The sequence below is a fragment of the Colobus angolensis genome, unplaced genomic scaffold (assembly GCF_000951035.1).
Source record: "Colobus angolensis palliatus isolate OR3802 unplaced genomic scaffold, Cang.pa_1.0 Scaffold30, whole genome shotgun sequence".
NCBI lineage: Eukaryota > Metazoa > Chordata > Mammalia > Primates > Cercopithecidae > Colobus > Colobus angolensis.
The window spans coordinates 12,258,741-12,277,162 of NW_012116266.1; the positions used below are offsets into that span (position 1 = coordinate 12,258,741).

At 40.7% G+C, this 18,422-nt stretch overlaps 1 protein-coding gene across 2 annotated transcripts in view; it reads left to right on the forward strand.

Annotated features, from left to right (window-relative positions):
- Positions 1-2,609: 2,609 nt before the first annotated feature.
- Positions 2,610-18,422, forward strand: part of LOC105517446 (serine/threonine-protein phosphatase 6 regulatory ankyrin repeat subunit B) — a 119,034-nt gene continuing 103,221 nt past the window's right edge. The window contains exons 1-2 of one of the 2 annotated variants that reach the window (XM_011949991.1): positions 2,610-2,632; positions 13,705-13,788. In XM_011949991.1, the coding sequence (XP_011805381.1) occupies positions 13,753-13,788 (36 nt within the window). In that variant the 5' untranslated portion in view covers positions 2,610-2,632; positions 13,705-13,752. Of the gene's footprint in view, positions 2,633-13,701; positions 13,789-18,422 lie in introns of those variants that run through there. The other variant, XM_011949992.1, reaches the window with a different exon arrangement.

Sequence of the window (18,422 nt, forward strand, 5' to 3'; positions counted from 1 at the left end):
CAGGGGGCAGGGTAGGGCATGAGAAGGACAGGGAGGGAAGAGATTTAGAGGTATTTTCAAGCTCGCACTGTCTGGAAGTAGTGCATTTTAAATCAGTGTTAGTGTGATGTTCTGTGGCAGCCAAGCTTGGGAATTTTTTATATCTTTAAGCAGAGGCTGGTGGGTGGTGGTGGTGGTGGGAGGAGTATGAGAAGACGGTGTTTAGAAATGCTGTAACTTGGAGAAAGAACTGCTTATTGTCACTCTTCTGAACATATACATGTCTAAAGTCAGTGCTGTGCCCTGGCTCATTTGTCATTCCAAAATACATTTTTTTTTCCTCCCTCGATCTAAACCATGTTCAGGCCTTGTTCAAGTCCTGCCTCCTCCAGAAACACCACTCTGGCTTCTTACCCTTTCATGCTTCCCCTTTTCTGAATCAGAGAAGGCTCCTAGAATATTATGGCTAAAGGGGCCTCCAGATTACCTCTCCAATCTGTCATTGTGCAGAAGGACAACTTGGCATCCGTTTGCATGAGGTCTGTAGAACATGGTTCAGTACTGTCTTACACAGTTAAGTGTTTTGTGTGGGTTAGGCTTATTTCCCCAGCTATATTTGGCACTCTTTTAGGAAAGGACTATGTCACACATTTCTTTTGTATATTTCATAAAAATAGCATATTGTAGGTACTCAGAAAATGCTTTTGGCTGTGGTAGCACTTCTCTGCACAATGTAGATAAGCACTGGTAGAGGCTTGTTTGTTGTGGTACAAACTAGAAACAAACCAAATGCCCATTCAAAGGGGAATAATTGAATATGTTATGGTATATCCATACAATGGAATAGTATTATATAGAGTTAAGAGAAATGATTTAATTTTGTAGCTATTGACCCGGGGGATGTCCTCAGTACATCATCATTCTTGCAAACTATAAGAGAGGGAAATAAGTCAGGCCTGGTGGTATGCATAGACTACTTGGATTACAGATCCTTGGGTGGGAGGATCACTTGAGCCCAAGAATTTGAGACCACTCTGGGCAACATAGCAAGACCCGCATCTCAAAAAAAGTGTGTGTGGGGGGAAATAGTAAAATCCCATTTTGTGATGATAAATAATGATAATCTCATATATCTGTATCTGTACCTACCAACAAGAACACGGGCTGTTTACATTTGTGGTAGGAAAGGTTATTGAGTTTTTTCTTTATCTGTTTTTGTATTGTTGCAACAGGAAACCTACTAAGATTAAAACCCAGCAAACTTAAGAAAGATAAAATGCATAGGGGTTTTGATGTATTAGGTGTTTCCCATAGTACTTCCTATTTTTCAAACTTCGTGTGATTAAAAAAGTAAGTTTTATCCCTGACTAAATTTCAGTGTGGAAATAAATAAATAAAGATAGCATGTACTTGGCTTAGGTATATTTGTTTTGTTCTTTCAGCTCGTTACGTAAAGATACATTTTTTTTTTCTTTCTCATGACAGGAAGATAAGCTTTCTTCTTACCAAAACCTAAACTGTGAAGGCAGCACCCGAACCAAAAGCCTCGAGGCTCTGGTTTCTGTGGTGGAGTGGGGAGAGAAGCAGCAGGTTGTACAGATGTAGGATGCTAACTGACTTCAGCACTTCCGGTCTCAGAGCTAACCAGGCTCCGTAGGCCGCTGGAGAGAAGGAGCATGCATAGGTGGAAGAGCAAAGAAACCCAGCGCTGCAGAACTTCCGGTGCTCCTCCGCCGATGTAGGGCTGGCGCTGCTCCCCAGCCCTGTATCTTGTGGAGGAAGTTCGTGAGAGTCTTTTTGAATGTAGGCAGCCACTCCTGAGGAGGCTAGCCCTTGCTACATTAAAGGTGGAGACAGATTTACATTTTATTTTATTTTCATTTTTCGAGATGGAGTCTTGCTCTGTCGCCCAGGCTGGTATCTCAGCTCACTGCAACCTCCACCTCCCGGGCTCAAGTGATTTGCCTGCTTCAGCCTCCCGAGTAGCTGGGATTACAGGGCACGCCACCACGCCTGGCTAATTTTTTGTATTTTTAGTAGAGATGGGGTTTCACCATGTTGGCCAGGCTGGTCTCGAACTCCACCTCAGGTGATCCACCTGCCTCGGCCTCCCAAAGTGGTAGGATTACAGGCATGAACCACCATGCCCGGCCAAATTTACCTTTTAGAGTCACATATTACCACCAGAAGAATGCTTCATGTAACAACTGAGCAGTACTCCATCCCCAGAGCTCTTTGTGCAGACTGTCATTGCAGTTTCCTAACTTGTTATGACACTCCAGTCTTTTCCTCCAGGTCATCATACAGTCCATTTAAAGAGTGATTGTTCTAAAGCACAAATCTTAGGTCACTCCCCTGCTCAAAAACCACCCACTGATCTCCCAGTTCTACAGAAGAGAGCTCAAATTTCTTAGCTTGGTATTCAAGACCTTCCATGATAGGATACCTGTCTACTACTCAGCTTACCTTACTTCTCCCCCGCTCCAGCCAAATGAAACTGTTCCCTGTGTATATTCAGGCTCCCCAGCTTCTGCTCACAGCCTTCTGAATATGAAGAAGGGACAGTCCCTTACCATTCCATCCGTCTCTACCTGTTTAAATCCCCCCCAGTCTTCAATATTCATTTCAGAGGCTGCATCTTTCAGGAGGCCAGGTATAATTTCTCTCCCTTCTCCATGCACTTATTCTGCAGCATGTGGCTTACATTCTAGTTGTATTTGTATACTTCCTGTTACACCTTGGTAACCTCATCAAGGGAGAGACTGACTCTGACATTCCAGGGTCTGAATTTCTTTCTTTTCCTTTTCTTTTCTTTCTTTCTTTCTTTTTCTTTTTTTTTTTTTTTTGAGACAGGATTTCACTCTGTCACCCAGGCTGGAGTGCAATGGTGTGAGCATGGCTCACTGCAGCCTCAATTTCCTGGGCTCAGTTGATTCTCCCACCTCAGCCTCCTGAGTAGCTGGGACTACAGGTGTGCACCACCATGCCCAGATGATTTTTGCATTTTCAGTGGAGATGGGATTTCACCATGTTGGGCTGGTCTTGAACTCCTGCACTCAAGTCATCCGCCTGCCTTGGCCTCCCAAAGTGTTGGGATTACAGGCATGAGCCACTGTGCCCGGCCTCCAGTGTCTGAATTATTTATTTATTATTACACTTTAAGTTCTAGGGTACATGTGCACAACATGCAGGTTTGTTACATATGTATACATGTGCCATGTTGGTGTGTTACACCCATTAACTTGTCATTTACATTAGGTGTATCTCCTAATGCTATCCCTCCCACTTCCCCCCACCCTACAACAGGCCCCGGTGTGTGATGTTCCCCTTCCTGTGTCCAAGTGTTCTCATTGTTCAATTCCCACCTATGAGTGAGAACACGCGGTGTTTGGTTTTTTGTCCTTGTGATAGTTTGCTGAGAATGATGGTTTCCAGCTTCATCCAGGTCCCTACAAAGGACATGAACTCATCCTTTTTTATGGCTGCATAGTATTCCATGGTGTATATGTGCCACATTTTCTTAATCCAGTCTATCATTGATGGACATTTGGGTTGGTTCCAAGTCTTTGCTATTGTGAATAGTACCGCAATAAACATACATGTGCATGTGTCTTTATAGCAGCATGATTTATAATCCTTTATAATGGGATGGCTGGGTCAAATGGTATTTCTAGTTCTAGATCCTTGAGGAATTGCCCAGTGTCTGAATTTCTTATGCTCAGTAAATGTCTTACGCTTAATACATCTTTGTTGAATTGAATGTGGTTATCTGAAATATACCAGATTAAGTTTTAGAAAACATATCTTTTATCGCTTGTTGGAGGGGGTAGTGAGTAAAGAAATAAAGGAGCTATGTACTGGGTTGGTGTCTCTGAAAGGAAATATGATATGACTGTTCTTTTTTTTTTTTTCGCTGACTTTCCCATTTTCCCATTTTATATTATTGAATGTTTTTCAGTCTCTCAGGCTCCTCTCTCTTCCTGCTGCCTTATCCTTTCCCTTTGACATCTGTCACTGGATGTCCTTGCCATGATTTTGGATGGGGAAATGAGAAGATGCTTCCTGGAAGACTACACTGAAGGGATTCTCTAATAGATTTTCATTCCATGTGAATTTCTGGCTGGAAGGGGAGTAGGGGACCCTCCAGTCATCTGAGGCAGAAGCTAATTCAGATCCTGGTCAACCCACTGCCTTACATTTTAGAATGGTTGCTGTAACAAGATGCCTTAGAAAAAAAAAAATTGACAATGGCCAGAATGGCCAGGGCCACGAAGGTGACTCAGTTTTGCACATGTCGCTAGTCCCTCATCTGTGGAGAGGTGGTGAGAGTTTAACTGCTCACTGTCTTTCCAAGAATGCACGTGGAATTCAAAGAAAAGAACAGTAAAAGGGAAGGAGAGGGTTTAAAGGAAAATTGTCATGGGCTTTGGAAAGGCTTGATTGTGTAAAAATTGCTTGCTGGTGTTTGGAAAGAACCCAGGTGCTAACAGATTTTAGACAAACCCAATCTGGAGTTGCCTGAATCATGAATGATTTAATGTGACTGAGTTAATCCATATATCTTGTATACAGTAGTTCTAGCCTCCTCAAATATAGCAAGAGATTGCCACCTTTCTGAGAATACCTTTCATTTCTACATGCTGATTTTGTTGTTTTTAAAGAACACTTGAATTGCTTTATTTAGCTTCCAATTTGTGAGATTCTCAAAAATCAAAATTACAACCACAAGAAGATACTTCTGTAGTTATGGATCATTTTCTGCTATTTTTTATAAAGAATACTTTTTTATTGTTGTCTTTTTTTTTTTTTTATAAGTGATGCACATACCAGGTGCACCCTAAAACTGAACTGCTGTCTCTGTTTGAAAACATCCTGAAAATCATCTTCTGGACATTTTTCTTTTTTCCCCACAAAGCTCACTAAAGTGGTTTATATTGATTAACATTATTAAATTCACCTCTCATATTTGAAACTACATGAATTCAATATGCAATAAGATACAGTTATACAAAGAATGTAACCCAAGCCAAGATGAGAAATAAAACCTCTATACCAATTTTTCAAAACAGGAAACTGTTGCAGAAGTATATATAGTTGTTCTTTTAGTTTTACTAAAATTACACGGATTTAAATATTCTGTATGAACTAACCTCCTGGATCCATTGTCCTTTTGCCCAAATTAGCTTTCTTTAAAAGTTAACTCCCCAACCACAATTTAATTATCTTAGCTAAAGTTTAGGTTTGATCTCAAGTCATTTGAAACTAGACAGAGTGAAAAAAAGCTGTGGGTAGTTGGCAGCAGATCCTGATAAAAATATGGCACTTGGCAAAGTCTGTCTGCGTTGTTTTGATTTGCCTTTCTCTTTATGGATATGGCCTATTTTTGAAATGTTATGATTTAAATTCAGCGATCAAGTGACAAGTCTGACAAAACAGAGCTTACATCCGCAGAGGTTCTGTGGGGGAAAAAATGGAAGTGTTCCAGAACTAAAGGAAGTAACCTCAGTTTCACCTGGAAACATTAGTGTCTCAGAGGCAAGGGATTTGGGCTATATATAAAGAGTGAAGGAAAGTGGCCAAGATGCTGGGCCAAAATTGCATCCAGGAATAGAGCAGACATCAAAGAACCAAAAACTGTATCTGTTGTTTTCACCGTATCCCTGTAAGTAGCACCTGGGGAGACTGTGATTACAAAAAGATGGGAAAGTTCTTTCCTGTGATGGCTTGGATTGTAGCAACAGCCTTCTAACTGGGTCTCTAACTCCAATCTCTCCTCCAATACTCAGTGTACACTTTGGCCAGATTAAATGTTTGGGAAAAGTCTATTCCTTTCTCTTGCTCAAGACCCCCATTCCTGTTTGTCCATAAGATTAGGTAAAGGCTGGGTACAGTGTCTCATGACTGTAATCCCAGCTCTCTGGGAGACTGAGGCAGAAGAATTGCTTGAGGCCAGGGGTTCAAGACCAACCTGGGCAACATAGCAAGACCCTGTCTCCACAAAAAAAAAAAAAAAAATTAAAAATTCGCCAGGTATAACAGTAGCCTATGCCTGTAGTCTGAACTACTTGGCAGGCTGAGGCGGGACCATTGCTTGAGTCCAAGAGTTTGAGGTGGTAATGAGCTATGGTCACACCAAAAAGATTAGGTCAAAGCTCCTTATGCTGATGTGATGCTCCCCCGACCCAGTTATTCATTTTTCTAACTTCATTTTCTATTATTTTCCAACATGAAAGATTTACTCTCCAGTCCCCAGTCTCATCCTTCAAAATTTTGCTTAGTGCCTACCTTCTTCATTTTTATAACTCAGACCTATGCTGAGCCCCCTCAACTTTGAAAGACTGTAGCCCTTTGTTTTCTGTCTTTTGGTAAGATTATTTTATTGTTAGCTATTTTGTTGCAAGGAACTATATCTATATCCATATCTATCTATCTATATATTAATTTGGCCACTATTTGTGTAAATATGTATGTATATATATAGAGAGAATGTATCTCATATATGGCAGCTTTTTCCTTAGTGTATAATATTTCTCCATAGGGGGTATGTTGAAACTGAAGCCGAATTCTGATCATGAATTTTATATACATATTACGTGTGAGAGAAAGTACTGAGTTGCAAGAATCAAGAAAACTAAGTTCTAGTCTCAACTTTGTCACTAACAGACAAATCGTTAGACTTTATCACAGCTCCAAACAGGGAATTCATTTCCTTTATGTCCATCAGGAGATCGCAGAAGAAAGGTGTAACTACATGTGTTTATGATAACCTTAAGCAGTGAAATTGCAATCTCAGGTCCCATCAAGCAGACATGAATATATGCAGTTACCTTTTGATCAGTCAACAAGAAATGATGTATTAGTTCAGTGAGTTATTGGCTTTATAGATTAGACTTCTGAGTACAGAGAGACTGTGACATTTTCGAGGTTGCTCCGTGTAACAAAGGCCAGGTCATGCTCAGTTTAATTTTTGTTCCTGGGCCTGTAAAAGCTTCTCTCCCAATATGATGGTCCCCTCTGCTTTAGAGGTGGTGTTGAGTGGGTTATAATCCTAACTCGATTTATTTACTCTGTAATATTTTAGGAAACCTTTCAAGATCCCTCATTTTTCCTTTTTTAGGATGCACATAAATGTACTTGTCTATGAAGGTTTTTGAGCTTGTTAACTTAAGGTAAACAACCATCCCTATTTTCATTGCATGCACATCAGGCATCTGGCCCCATGCTGGGGATATTGCATGTTTTATGTTATTTTTAAAACAAATCTATAATGGCTGTTGTAACCCCATCTTAGAAATGAGAAAACTGAAATGGAAATGGCTTGGACTTAATTGTAGGTCAGTCTGATATCATAGCATTAATCTTTCTACTATGGAAAAAAAGGAGGTCAATAAAAATTAACATTGCCTACAGATTTCAATTTAACTGATACTGTTATTTCATCATTTCCTTTGACCTAACTTTTTGTGTGTAACTGGTAACAAAGTTGAATTTCGTTTTACTTTGGGTTGGCCATCGGGTGAGGGTGATAACTAGTGATATTAAAGAGCAGAGAAACACCCAAAGAGAATCTCAGGAAAGGAAGGAGCAACAAAGGATTAAATGTTCCAGAAATTGGGTAATTGGGGTAGTTGGTCCTTGAGTAAGTATTTCATGGTCAGTACCCATGTGTTATTTTCACTGGGAAAAGATTAGGTAATATATTAATTTTCTTCATTTTCTAATTAGATGTAGTTCTTTTTTCATAATGTTCAATATAGAGTTAACAAATATGCTACTTAGAGGGAGGGTATGACTATTACATGGAATTTTATGTTTTTTCTGTTTTTAATAGTAATGGAAAATATTATATGTATTTACTCTGCAGCATAGCCTGTAGGAGACATTTTCAGATGTGCAGTCCTGCCTCGCTCCCTGATTTTTTAAAAAATGTATTTATAAGGACTCAGTATATTTTTTATTGTTCTTATGGTACTTAAGAGGAACAGATTTTGATTTTATGATAATCATTATCTTTCTGGGATGGAGTGAACTTTTCAAGTAAAGGGTGATCTGTATTCAGGAAGAACTCAATGAAATCCTTGCAGCAGATCACACAGCAGAACTCACATGAATTGAGTTAGCAGGTTTTGTTCATTAAATCTAGTGGCTTGAACAAATTTTTATTATCCTTTCGCAAAAGTGCAAGCACTGCCTCCTACAAAAAACAGTTGTGACCTAATGAAGTGTTTCAGCTTGTTCATATAAGTTGATGGCTTCATATGGCTAGATTATTGCTGTATCAGCTATCGGCTACTAATAACACACTCCCATCTTACTTTAATGACATATGTACTCAGAATGCTCAAGGAGGGACAGATGTTTAGGAATATCAATTTTTCCTTCTTGGCTATTGATTCCCAACACCCATTTCTGATTGGAATGCAAAATGTTTTTCTTTTAGACTTGGAGTCTTTATTTTTCCAATCTAATCAGAAAAAGACAAGCAACACACCAGGATCTGGAATGGAATGCGGGAGCATTCCTGGATGCTGCTTGGGCTTATTACCATTGACTGTAGTTACCAATGCTCAATGACAGCCCTCTGTCACTCTGCCTATCTTCCAAAGCCAATTCATTAGTACAGAGCATGCAACTCTGACAAAGGGAAAGTGTAATACACCATACAGTGGTTTTAGCAAAAATCAAAATGGTGGTTTCATTAGGGGATTTTGCAGGATGTGGGAGGGCATTGATGACTTCATAGCCGGATGGAGTGGATACTCTAAACTAGCTTGGCTGTCTTTGTAGAACCCATGATGGGCTTCATTCTTAAATGGGGGGTGTGTCTGATGACATTAGTAGCGTATTTTTTTTTTAGTGGAATTGACATATAATTGAATTGGATTTTACAAATGATGAAAATGATACCTTAGCACCTAGGTTTTAGATAGTTTTATTCTTATTTCCTAAAACCTGAACCCTCAGGGGTCAATAGGAAATTTTCTGTTTGGCGTTTTTTTGTTTGTTTTAGTATGTGCATGGTGTGCATGTTTACTTATGACTAAGAACTCTTTCAGAAGCTTGAGTTCTTTTATGTTTTTAATGAAGTGGATTTTTCAACTATCTAACTTCCTTAATTTACACACCCTGAACCTTTGCTTTTATCTCCCAGGTAACAAATTACCATCTTGCTCCCCCTAGTGGAATTTTGACTCTACTTCAAAGTTTGAGAATAACTATCCTTAGTGTATATTTGATTTAGCATTTTATTTTTGGAAGTCTGGTATTTTCCCAGTTTGTTTTCAGGGTGATAATAAAAACAGAATATTTTATTGGATGTGCCGATAGGGGATGTGGGTAGAGAAAGTGGCTTTTGGCTGATTAGGTTTCAGTTCCAAGGGTTAGCAAGGTCAGCTACAAAATTTATAAGATCAAGGGGCCTTTCTGTTCCACATTTCTATCTTAGAGGGGTCAAGTGTCATCAGCTTGGCAGACAGTCACCTCTAGAAGGCAGCTGATAACACTCCTGGAAAGGTGGTAAGGGGCTAGTTGTTGGTGATTTTTAAGGCAAGGACAGGTCCCATCTGAACAACAAATCCCACTTGTGCTTTTGGTAAATTTGGCCCAGGAAGCGTCCTTCTGTCTTGTGAATCTACCAGAGGGACTGCACCAATATATGCAGCACTGGCAATCATTTTGCAGCTGCTAAGCATGCTAACAAAATTCTAGCAATTGAAGCTGAAAAGACTACATACCTCTCTTAAGAATTTAAACTTCTTTAGGGGATGATGATCAATGATTTCATGATATCTGAATCTCCTTTTTTCCTACCGCTATTTGTTTTTCTCAATTTTGACCCTTGTTACAATTTTGTGTTTATTCAACTCTGTACCCTGCTGTACACAAAGCACTTGTGTTATATATGCTAGTGCTAAAATGTGTGAAACTTTAAAAGGAAATATCTGTATCTGCCAAGGCTTGGGACTCTGCTCTTGTGCAGGTAGGACTTTGCTTCTAAGCCTTATTTAAATTAAGGCAAAAGCTGCAAAAGTTATAATGGTTGCAAAATTAATGAACAACAGAGTATGTGTCCTTGATACTTATGAGCAAGAATATTGTAATTAGAATATTCTCTGCCTTAAAAATCATGTAATAGAGATAGTATTTAGATGTATCTTTTCCCCAATATTTTTCTTAAGTGTTTACCTGGGGAAAAATAAAACAGCAGGATCGCATTAAAATTCCAACAAAAGGGAGTGCCAAAATGTTCTCTGGGAATGTTTTTGGGAGTGTGGAGAGAAAAAACAAGTAAGCAGTCATAACGTTTAAAAAATAAATATTAATTGCTCAAGAATCATGGTAATTTAGTTCAATAATTATATCCATACAAACACACAGCTTCAGTTGAAGCAAAGCACGTTATCTGTGAAATTCTAGTTTGAAATCCCGTGATGCTTAGATTCATAATTGTGAAGGCGATGTCACAGTAGCCACATGGCACAGCTGAGGCTACAGATGTCCATATAGCAAGACTTTGGGATGTGGAGAACAGCTGCTTTTCTATTCCATGGGGAGTGGAAGGGGTTTGTATATGAATCAACATGTGTCTCTGTGCATGCATGCCTGAGTATAGATAGGTATGCATATGTACCTAGGAGCATATGTATGCATATATGGGACTTCAGTATTGGAAGAGTTATAGTGATAGCTCAGCCTCTTCTTCCTAATGGTTCCTGGGGAGTCTGTGCCTTGACAATTCTCTATAGAGTAACTTTTAGCGGCGATAGTCACAGAGGCACTACTCCCTCCTGAGGGATGGTGTTGGCGCCCTTCTCTGGAAGCTTTGTTGGGGTGCCTCTCCTTGGTAACATTCCAGCCATAGCTTGGAATGCTTGCCTTTCTTCAGAAGTGTGAGGACTGAGTGAGTGCAACAGAATGTACGTATTCCATACACTCGCGATTGGGAGACTTTGCTCACCTCATTATGTTCCCGTAAAATGACTAAGTAGTGGTGCATTAACTACTGGGTTGGGTTTGTTCCCTGGAATCTTAACTGCTCAGCTGTTGATTGACTGCTCCTGATTTAACACGAAAATCTTGTCAGACACTGCCTCTACTTATCGTTCTCTGGTTGTGGAGGTTTGTTGTTTGTTTTCTCGTAAGGTCCAAAAAGGCAGAAATGCACACATGAGCATTTGGCCATGAGCACAGCAGATGGAGAATTATGGAGCAGATAAACAAGATTCAATATTTTTTTGTTGAAACCCTGAATTTGTGTCTGGCTCTGTGTCTTGTGTGAAATGTGGTCCTTGCCACGGGGCAGATGTAACCCGAACAGAGACTTGGTTAGCAGGTAGTTAAGGGGAGTGTGGAAGGATCTGCTGTCTTTAGGCAGAGCAAGTAACTAAGACTGAACTAGCAGTAAAGTTGTACTCTTTTCAAGATGTCTTTCCTGCTACTTAATTGTTGGCAATTTTAGAAATTATCCATATACCTTGTCAAGAAGCAGAATTGAGAGGGTGTTTTGGAGAAAGAAAAAGAGATATATGTGTTCATTTGCTGGGAATTTTTATGGCAGAGGAGAAACCCATGGAAAAATTCCTGGCATATTGAAATATCCATTCTGCAATCTGACATTTTTACATAGTGTTTCCTCAAGGAATCTTACTCTGTCTTACTGATAGTACTTATATTGGTCCCCCAAACTAGCAATAAACAGCAACATAACCTGTAAGAAAGCCAACAGGAGGATAAAAAGAGAAAAGAGGGTTTATGGGAAAAATGACAACTCACATTCCCAACAGCATATCACAGGGAGAGGTCAAGGTATGTGACACTAGTGACTTCACCTAAGACCAGTGTTTGCCACCAGTTCCTAAGAATTGATGGGTTCTTGTTAAAATCTAGATTTGCAGGTCCTCACCCTAGATGTATTAAATCCTTAGGAAAGGGATCTGGGAATATTGTTTTAATAGGCATCTCCGGTGATTCTTATGGTCAGACACGTTGGGGAAACTGCTGTCATCTAATAGACTACTAGGACTAATGTATTTCTACAAGTTTGAGTGAAGGCGTATGTGTGTGTGTGTGCGTGTGTGTGTGCATAATTACCAAGGATTTGAAGGTTAAAAGAAAATTATCAACTACTCCATCTTGTCATCGTGAAACATTTCTTAATGAACACATCTATGCAGGGTTGTCTGGTTACAGGAGATTTTCTCATGAACTACCTCATTTGATCCTAATAACAATCCCATGAGGAGGTTGGGCAGCGATGATCATGCTCACCCCCAAGTTGCGAGTAGAAATGGGCTTTGCATGTGGCTGGCAAGCGTGAGACTGCCTTTGAATAGGATTTTTTTTTGCCAAACGGGCAAGCCCAACATCAACTCCAAAGCCTGCCACTGTTCCTCTTTTACCCTACACTCTGGTCACTAACATATCAGGTTCTATGCACATCCACACCTTTGCTCACCTGTGCTCCCTCTGTCTTCCTTCCCTGTCAGCAACTCATACTTATTCATTAAGGTGCCTTCCTCAAGCTTTTTTGGATACACACTTGTCTTCTTCACCCAGCCTCCTACCCAAGCGGAACTAGCTGTTCTTTCGGCTGTGCTTACATCACACTATACAGATCCTTCTACTGCATGTTGGGGTCTTGTTTAATGTAGACGAGTTCAATAATAAGAGCTTGGTAACACCCGCCTCTTCTTCCCTGACCTGCCTTCATGCCGCTTACTTTCAATAAGCAGTAGATGTAATCATGTTTAAGATAGTACTTGTTGGTTAAAGCTATGGAAGGCATTTGGGAATGATTTCAAGGGTTTTCCAAATATCGACACAAAAGTGTTCTGGTGGCCAGAAACATGGCCATTAGCATCCTCTAGGAATGGGATTATTTGAGGATAACAAGGAACGTTGTCTAAAAGAAGTAGAGGAGTCCTAGGGAACTGTTGTAGTTTGCTTGGGCTCCCATAACAAAAATACTATGGACTGGGTGGCTCAAACAACAGAAATTTTTATTCTCCCAGTTCTGCAGGCTGGAAGTCCAAGATCAGGGTTAGTTTCTGGTGAGGCCTGTCTTCCTGGCTTACAAACGGCCACCTTCTCACTGTGTCTTCACATGGCCTTTCCTCCTGTGTGAGAGAGAAGAAAGAGAGAGAGGGAGAGGTGGGGGGCTGGGGGAGAGAGAGAGAGAGAGAGAGAGAACGAGAACGTGAGCTCTGGTGTCTCTTCCTCTTCTTATAAGGACACCAGTCCTATTGGATCAGGGCCATACCCTTATGACTTCATTTAATCTGAATTATCTCCTTAAATGCCCTGTCTCCAAATACAGTCGCGTTGGGAATTAGGGCTTGCAACATATGAATTTTGGTGGGGATACGATTCAATTCATAACACGGATTGTATACACAAAACCACAGATTTGTTAGTTTCCTTGTCAGGGATTTAAGGGCCTATCAAAGTTTCAGTGATGGGTGATGTTCATGGTACATTCACTTTAGTTCTTAATTCAGGTTAGAGACTATCTGGCCTGGCTTTCAGATGGTATAATAATTATTTCTTTATGTAAATATCTCTCCCACTGGACTTCTCATAAGGGTTCATCTGAGTCTTACTCATCTTTGTCTGCCAACTGATAATGGTTGAATAAACTTTTAAGGAACAGTTCTTCTCACCATCTGTATCTGTATGTGATCAGATGTATTAATTTTAGTTCTGATTCCCATTCTCTTGTGTTTGCAGCCACCACTGGTCCAGGCAATCTTCAGCGGTGATCCAGAGGAGATCCGGATGCTCATCCATAAAACTGAAGATGTGAATACTCTGGTAAGAGATGCTGTGGTTTTGCCACTCAGGCCCCATTATCCTGGAGCAGGAAAGGGCTCTTAACCTTTTATATACCATGGACTCTTGGTATCTGGTGAAAGCTCCACACTGTTTCTCAGGACACTGTTCTTAAACTCTATATATGAAATAAAATATCTGGGGTTACAATGGAAATCAGTTATTGAAATACGTTATCCAAATATTAAAAATCCAATTTGTGATATGGTAATATATGTGCTTTTAAAAAAGAACACATTTAGAGTGGGCGCAGTGGTTCATGCCTATAATCCCAGAATTTTGGGAGGCTGAGGTGGGCGGATCACTGGAGCCCAGGAGTTTGAGACCAGCCTGGAAATATGGTGAAACCCTGTCTCTACAAAAAAAAAAAAAAAGAAGAAAGAAAAATTAGCCGGGCATAGTGATGTACACCTGTAATCCCAGCTACACAGGAGGCACACGTGGGAGGATTGCCTGAGCCCAGGAGTTTGAGGCTGAAGTGAACTTTGATCATGCCACTGCTCTGTAGCCTGGGTGACAGAGTAAGACCCTGTCTCAAAAAAATAAAATAAAATAAAATAAAAATAAAAATCTGGTTAAATAACCAGATACAGCAGAAGATCTAAGAATGAGCATAATTTAAAAATAGTGATGAGCATAATCAGTATTTTGAGTTGTCTGCAACAACTCTAATGCAATATGAACATACCTGTGATTTCTGCTAGTGACAGCATTACAGCTACTGATGTTGCTACTGTGCTTTATGACCTACATTCATAGTGGAAGGAAGTGCTAAATTCCAATTAGAAGTCAGTGATAATAGAGATGCAATTTTTTTTCCCCAAGGTTATGAACCCCTAGAAACCATGCCCTGCAACAGTGGTTGGCAACCTATGGTACATCATACATTTTTTTCTGCAGGCCTCCTGCTAAGAGTGGTTTTTATTTTTTAAGTGTTGAGAAAAAAATCAAGAGAAGAATAATATTTTGTGACACATGAAAATGACATGAAATTCAAATTTGGTGTTCATAAATACAGTTTTGTTGGAACACAGCCATACTCATTCATTTATGTATTATCTCTGGCTACTTTTGCACTGCAACAGCAGAACTGGGTAGTTGTAAAACAGACTATATGTGGCTCACAAAGCCAAAGATATTTACTATCTGGCTTTTTAGGGAAAGTTTGCTGACCCTTACCCTTAAAAGGTTCATGACTCTGAGTCTGGGATCAGTGGGTGAACTAGGCATCCTGTGTGCCCTCTGAACTCACAGGAAGTAGATATGTGCCCTATACACATATTTTGTGTGAAATGGATCAAACTATTTCATCAAGTTCTTAAAAAGGTACCTGAATTCCAAAAGATTAAGAACCACTGTATCTGAAAGGTCCTGACACAAACCAACCAACCTTCAATAAAGAAAGGTAAAAAGAGTTAGTCAATGATTTACCCTTTTAGTAGTTTCCTAGACTTGAGTTGAACAAGCAGTTATGTACAGTACATGCTACTAATTCTCTTAATGTGATTCAATTGTGAAATACTGAAGTCCACCAGGGAGAGGAGTTCTCTTTAAAGTCTCTAGTGTTAAGTAGAAATAGAAGTAGTCAACTACATCTTCAGTGTAAGAGGAGATTTGCCACGGGGAGGTGGATTATGTCTAAGGTTGTATCTCTGTCTGGTTGGCTGAATGCTTTATTCAGAAGGCGAGTCATTTGGTACAGCCATTGTTCCATGGCAGTGCAGGTTGGTGTGGCTTTTGCAAAAGCTTTTGGCAGCATCTCCCCAGCTGGCACTGAGCACAACAGGACTATGGTTTGTGACATTTTTGCAAGGTAAGCACAGATGAGGCCAGGGACAAACTACTCGAGAAGGCAGTTGGGCATTTGTCCAGGGCCTGCGGGTTGTGACCTGTACTTCTGAGACGAGGCCAGGCAAGCAAGCTCCCTTTCCAGTGTTCTGACATCACCGGAATCCACCCAGCCTGGTTTGTGGCTGCGGCCCAAGCCCAGAAGCCCAAGGCATGGTTACTGTCTTTTCCTAATGATCATGAGCAGATGGAACTTTTGTTCTGTCATACATACCTGAAAAGATTGTGCTGGCCCCTGAATGGCCTTTATTTCTTTTTGGGAAAGTGACAAACAGTTGCTGGCTGGTGAAGGTTAGGGGAGCTTACCTTCAGCTATAATTTATCACTGAATTAGATAGGTTAACTACTGTCACACATAGACCCCTAAATGTATGATGGATGTATGATGTATGAAGTTTAGTTCTCTTTATGAACATATTAGAGGGGTGGTCCTTTTCCAGACAGGATCCCAGGTAGCAACACGTGATCTTTAAGATCACCAAAGGGGTTGTGTGCAGTCCTGCCACGCCAAAGGGAAAAAAAGCATGGAGGAAAAGCATGGAGGAAAAGCATGGAAGTATTTTTTTTTTTTAGATGGAGTCTCACTCAGCCACCCAGGCTGGAGTACAGTGGTATGATCTCGGCTCACTGCAACCACCATCTCCCAGGTTCAAGTGATTCTCCTGTCACAGCCTCCCAAGTAGTTGGGATTACAGGCACCCACTATCATGCCCAGCTAATTTTTGTATTTTAGTAGAGACAGGGATTCACCATGTTGGCCAGGCTGGTCTTGAACTCCTCACCTCAGGTGATCTGCCTGCCTTGGCCTCCCAAAGTGCTGGTATTACAGGTGTGAGCCACTGTACCTGGCCAGCATGGAAGGATTTTTACAGGTCAGCTTGGAATTGGCATACATCACTTCTGCTTATATTCCATGGACCAGAATTTAGCCACGGCCATACCTAGCTACAAGGGAGGGTGAAGAATTAGTGTATCTGTGTGCCCCCAAAGAGTCAGAGAGCATGGATTTTAGCGAGTAGTTAGCAATCTTGGCCACACCAGTTGTTGGTCTTAGAGAATTCTAGGGAATTCTAGTGATGCCACTTACTTGTCTGGGAGATGTCTTATTCATCCACAGTTATTTACTGAGTTGAGACTGTGTGCTCAGTGCTAGGGACGCAGCAGTGAGAAGACACCCTTTCCATGATAGAGCTTACAACACAGCAGAGTAGTCAACAAATGAGAAATCACACTGTGACGCATTTTTGAAAGAAAAAAGCTGGGATGCTACGTAGGGAGAAGGTTAATCATGAGGACCTGATAAAGTGATGTGTAACTCGAGGCTTGAGAGATACATAGGAATTTGCTTTGCCTTTGTGGGCTGTTGGGTGTGTGGCAGCAGAGAAGCGGGGGATGCAGGGAGGGAGAGAAATGAACACAAGAGTGGTTGAATGAATGAATGAATGGATGGATGGATGAAGAACACAAAGAAGGCCTGAGTTCCTTAGGTTGATGTTATCACTTTTCGGGGTCCACGGGCCCTTTTGTTCCGCTCATCCCTCTTTAGACTCTCCCTTTAGCTCCCCCTTTCCCCTCTTTCAGGTGAGTACAGAGATCATTTGACCCTACACTCTTATCCAGCATGTCCTCTTGTCATGTTTTTCTTTTGCCAGTGCCTTTACGGATGAGTCATAGTGACTGTTTTTGCTGGGGGTGGATTAGGTAGTTTAGGAGAATTGGTTGTTAAGAAAGGGCATAGACAGATGGAGGACACATAAGGATTGGAGAGCTAAGCCTGGAGGTGCATTTCAAAAGTGAAAAGGGGCTGATAACCATGCATTTAAATGTCAAGGAAGGAAAATAAATAGTGCAGGAGCCACCTGTTACTTGGAAGACCATATTTATCTTCTTACCCCTTGCTTTTCTTTCTTTTCTCCATTTATTCACTTAATTATTCTTTTTTGTCCCAGGTTCTGAGTTTTTCACCTTCCCCTGCCCTCATCTCTCCATGTTTTTTGATGGATCACATGTTCTCTGGTGTAAATCACCCATTCATTAGCTGATCCTGATATAGAAAGCCATCTCATTCAGCTTGGCCTCTGTGTTTTCAGAATGTATTTTTCCAAATAGTATTTATAAACCCTGTGCCCCAACTAACCACATGACTTGATTCATTGGGATTTATTCTATTCTCTCACACTTTTCTCACTTCTCCACTTTTCCAATTCTATTTGTCCTTCCATACCTACTACTTCCTCCATTAAGTTGTCCCACTTCTCACTTCCTTTCTGCTGTCTTCTCGACCACCTTCTCAACCCAGCCAAAGAAACCTACTTCTACCCTCAACTCCCACAGCGTTTTGTCCTGCATTAATCACTGTTGACTACTGCTTGAAACTGTGGCTGACCCTTGAACAACACAGCTTTGAACTTGGCAGGTCATTTATATGCAGATTTTTTTCCAACCAAAGGCAGATTGAAAAGACAGCATTCGTGGGATCTGAAACCTGCATACAGGGAGGGCTGACTTTTCATATATTTGGGATCTGCAGGCCAAACCGAGTGACTTGAATATGTGCAGATTGTAGTGTATGTGGGGGTCCTGGAAACAATCTCCTACATATACTGAAGGAAAACTGTATATGCTTGATGACATGGTCACTATCTTCTTCACTCTCATTTGCTCAGTCGCCTAGTCCAGTCCTTGCAGCACATTTGACTGAATGACTCAACCCTACTTTATTGCTTATGCTGAGCCAGTTTGTGATAGCTTATAGTTCATTTCCCCCA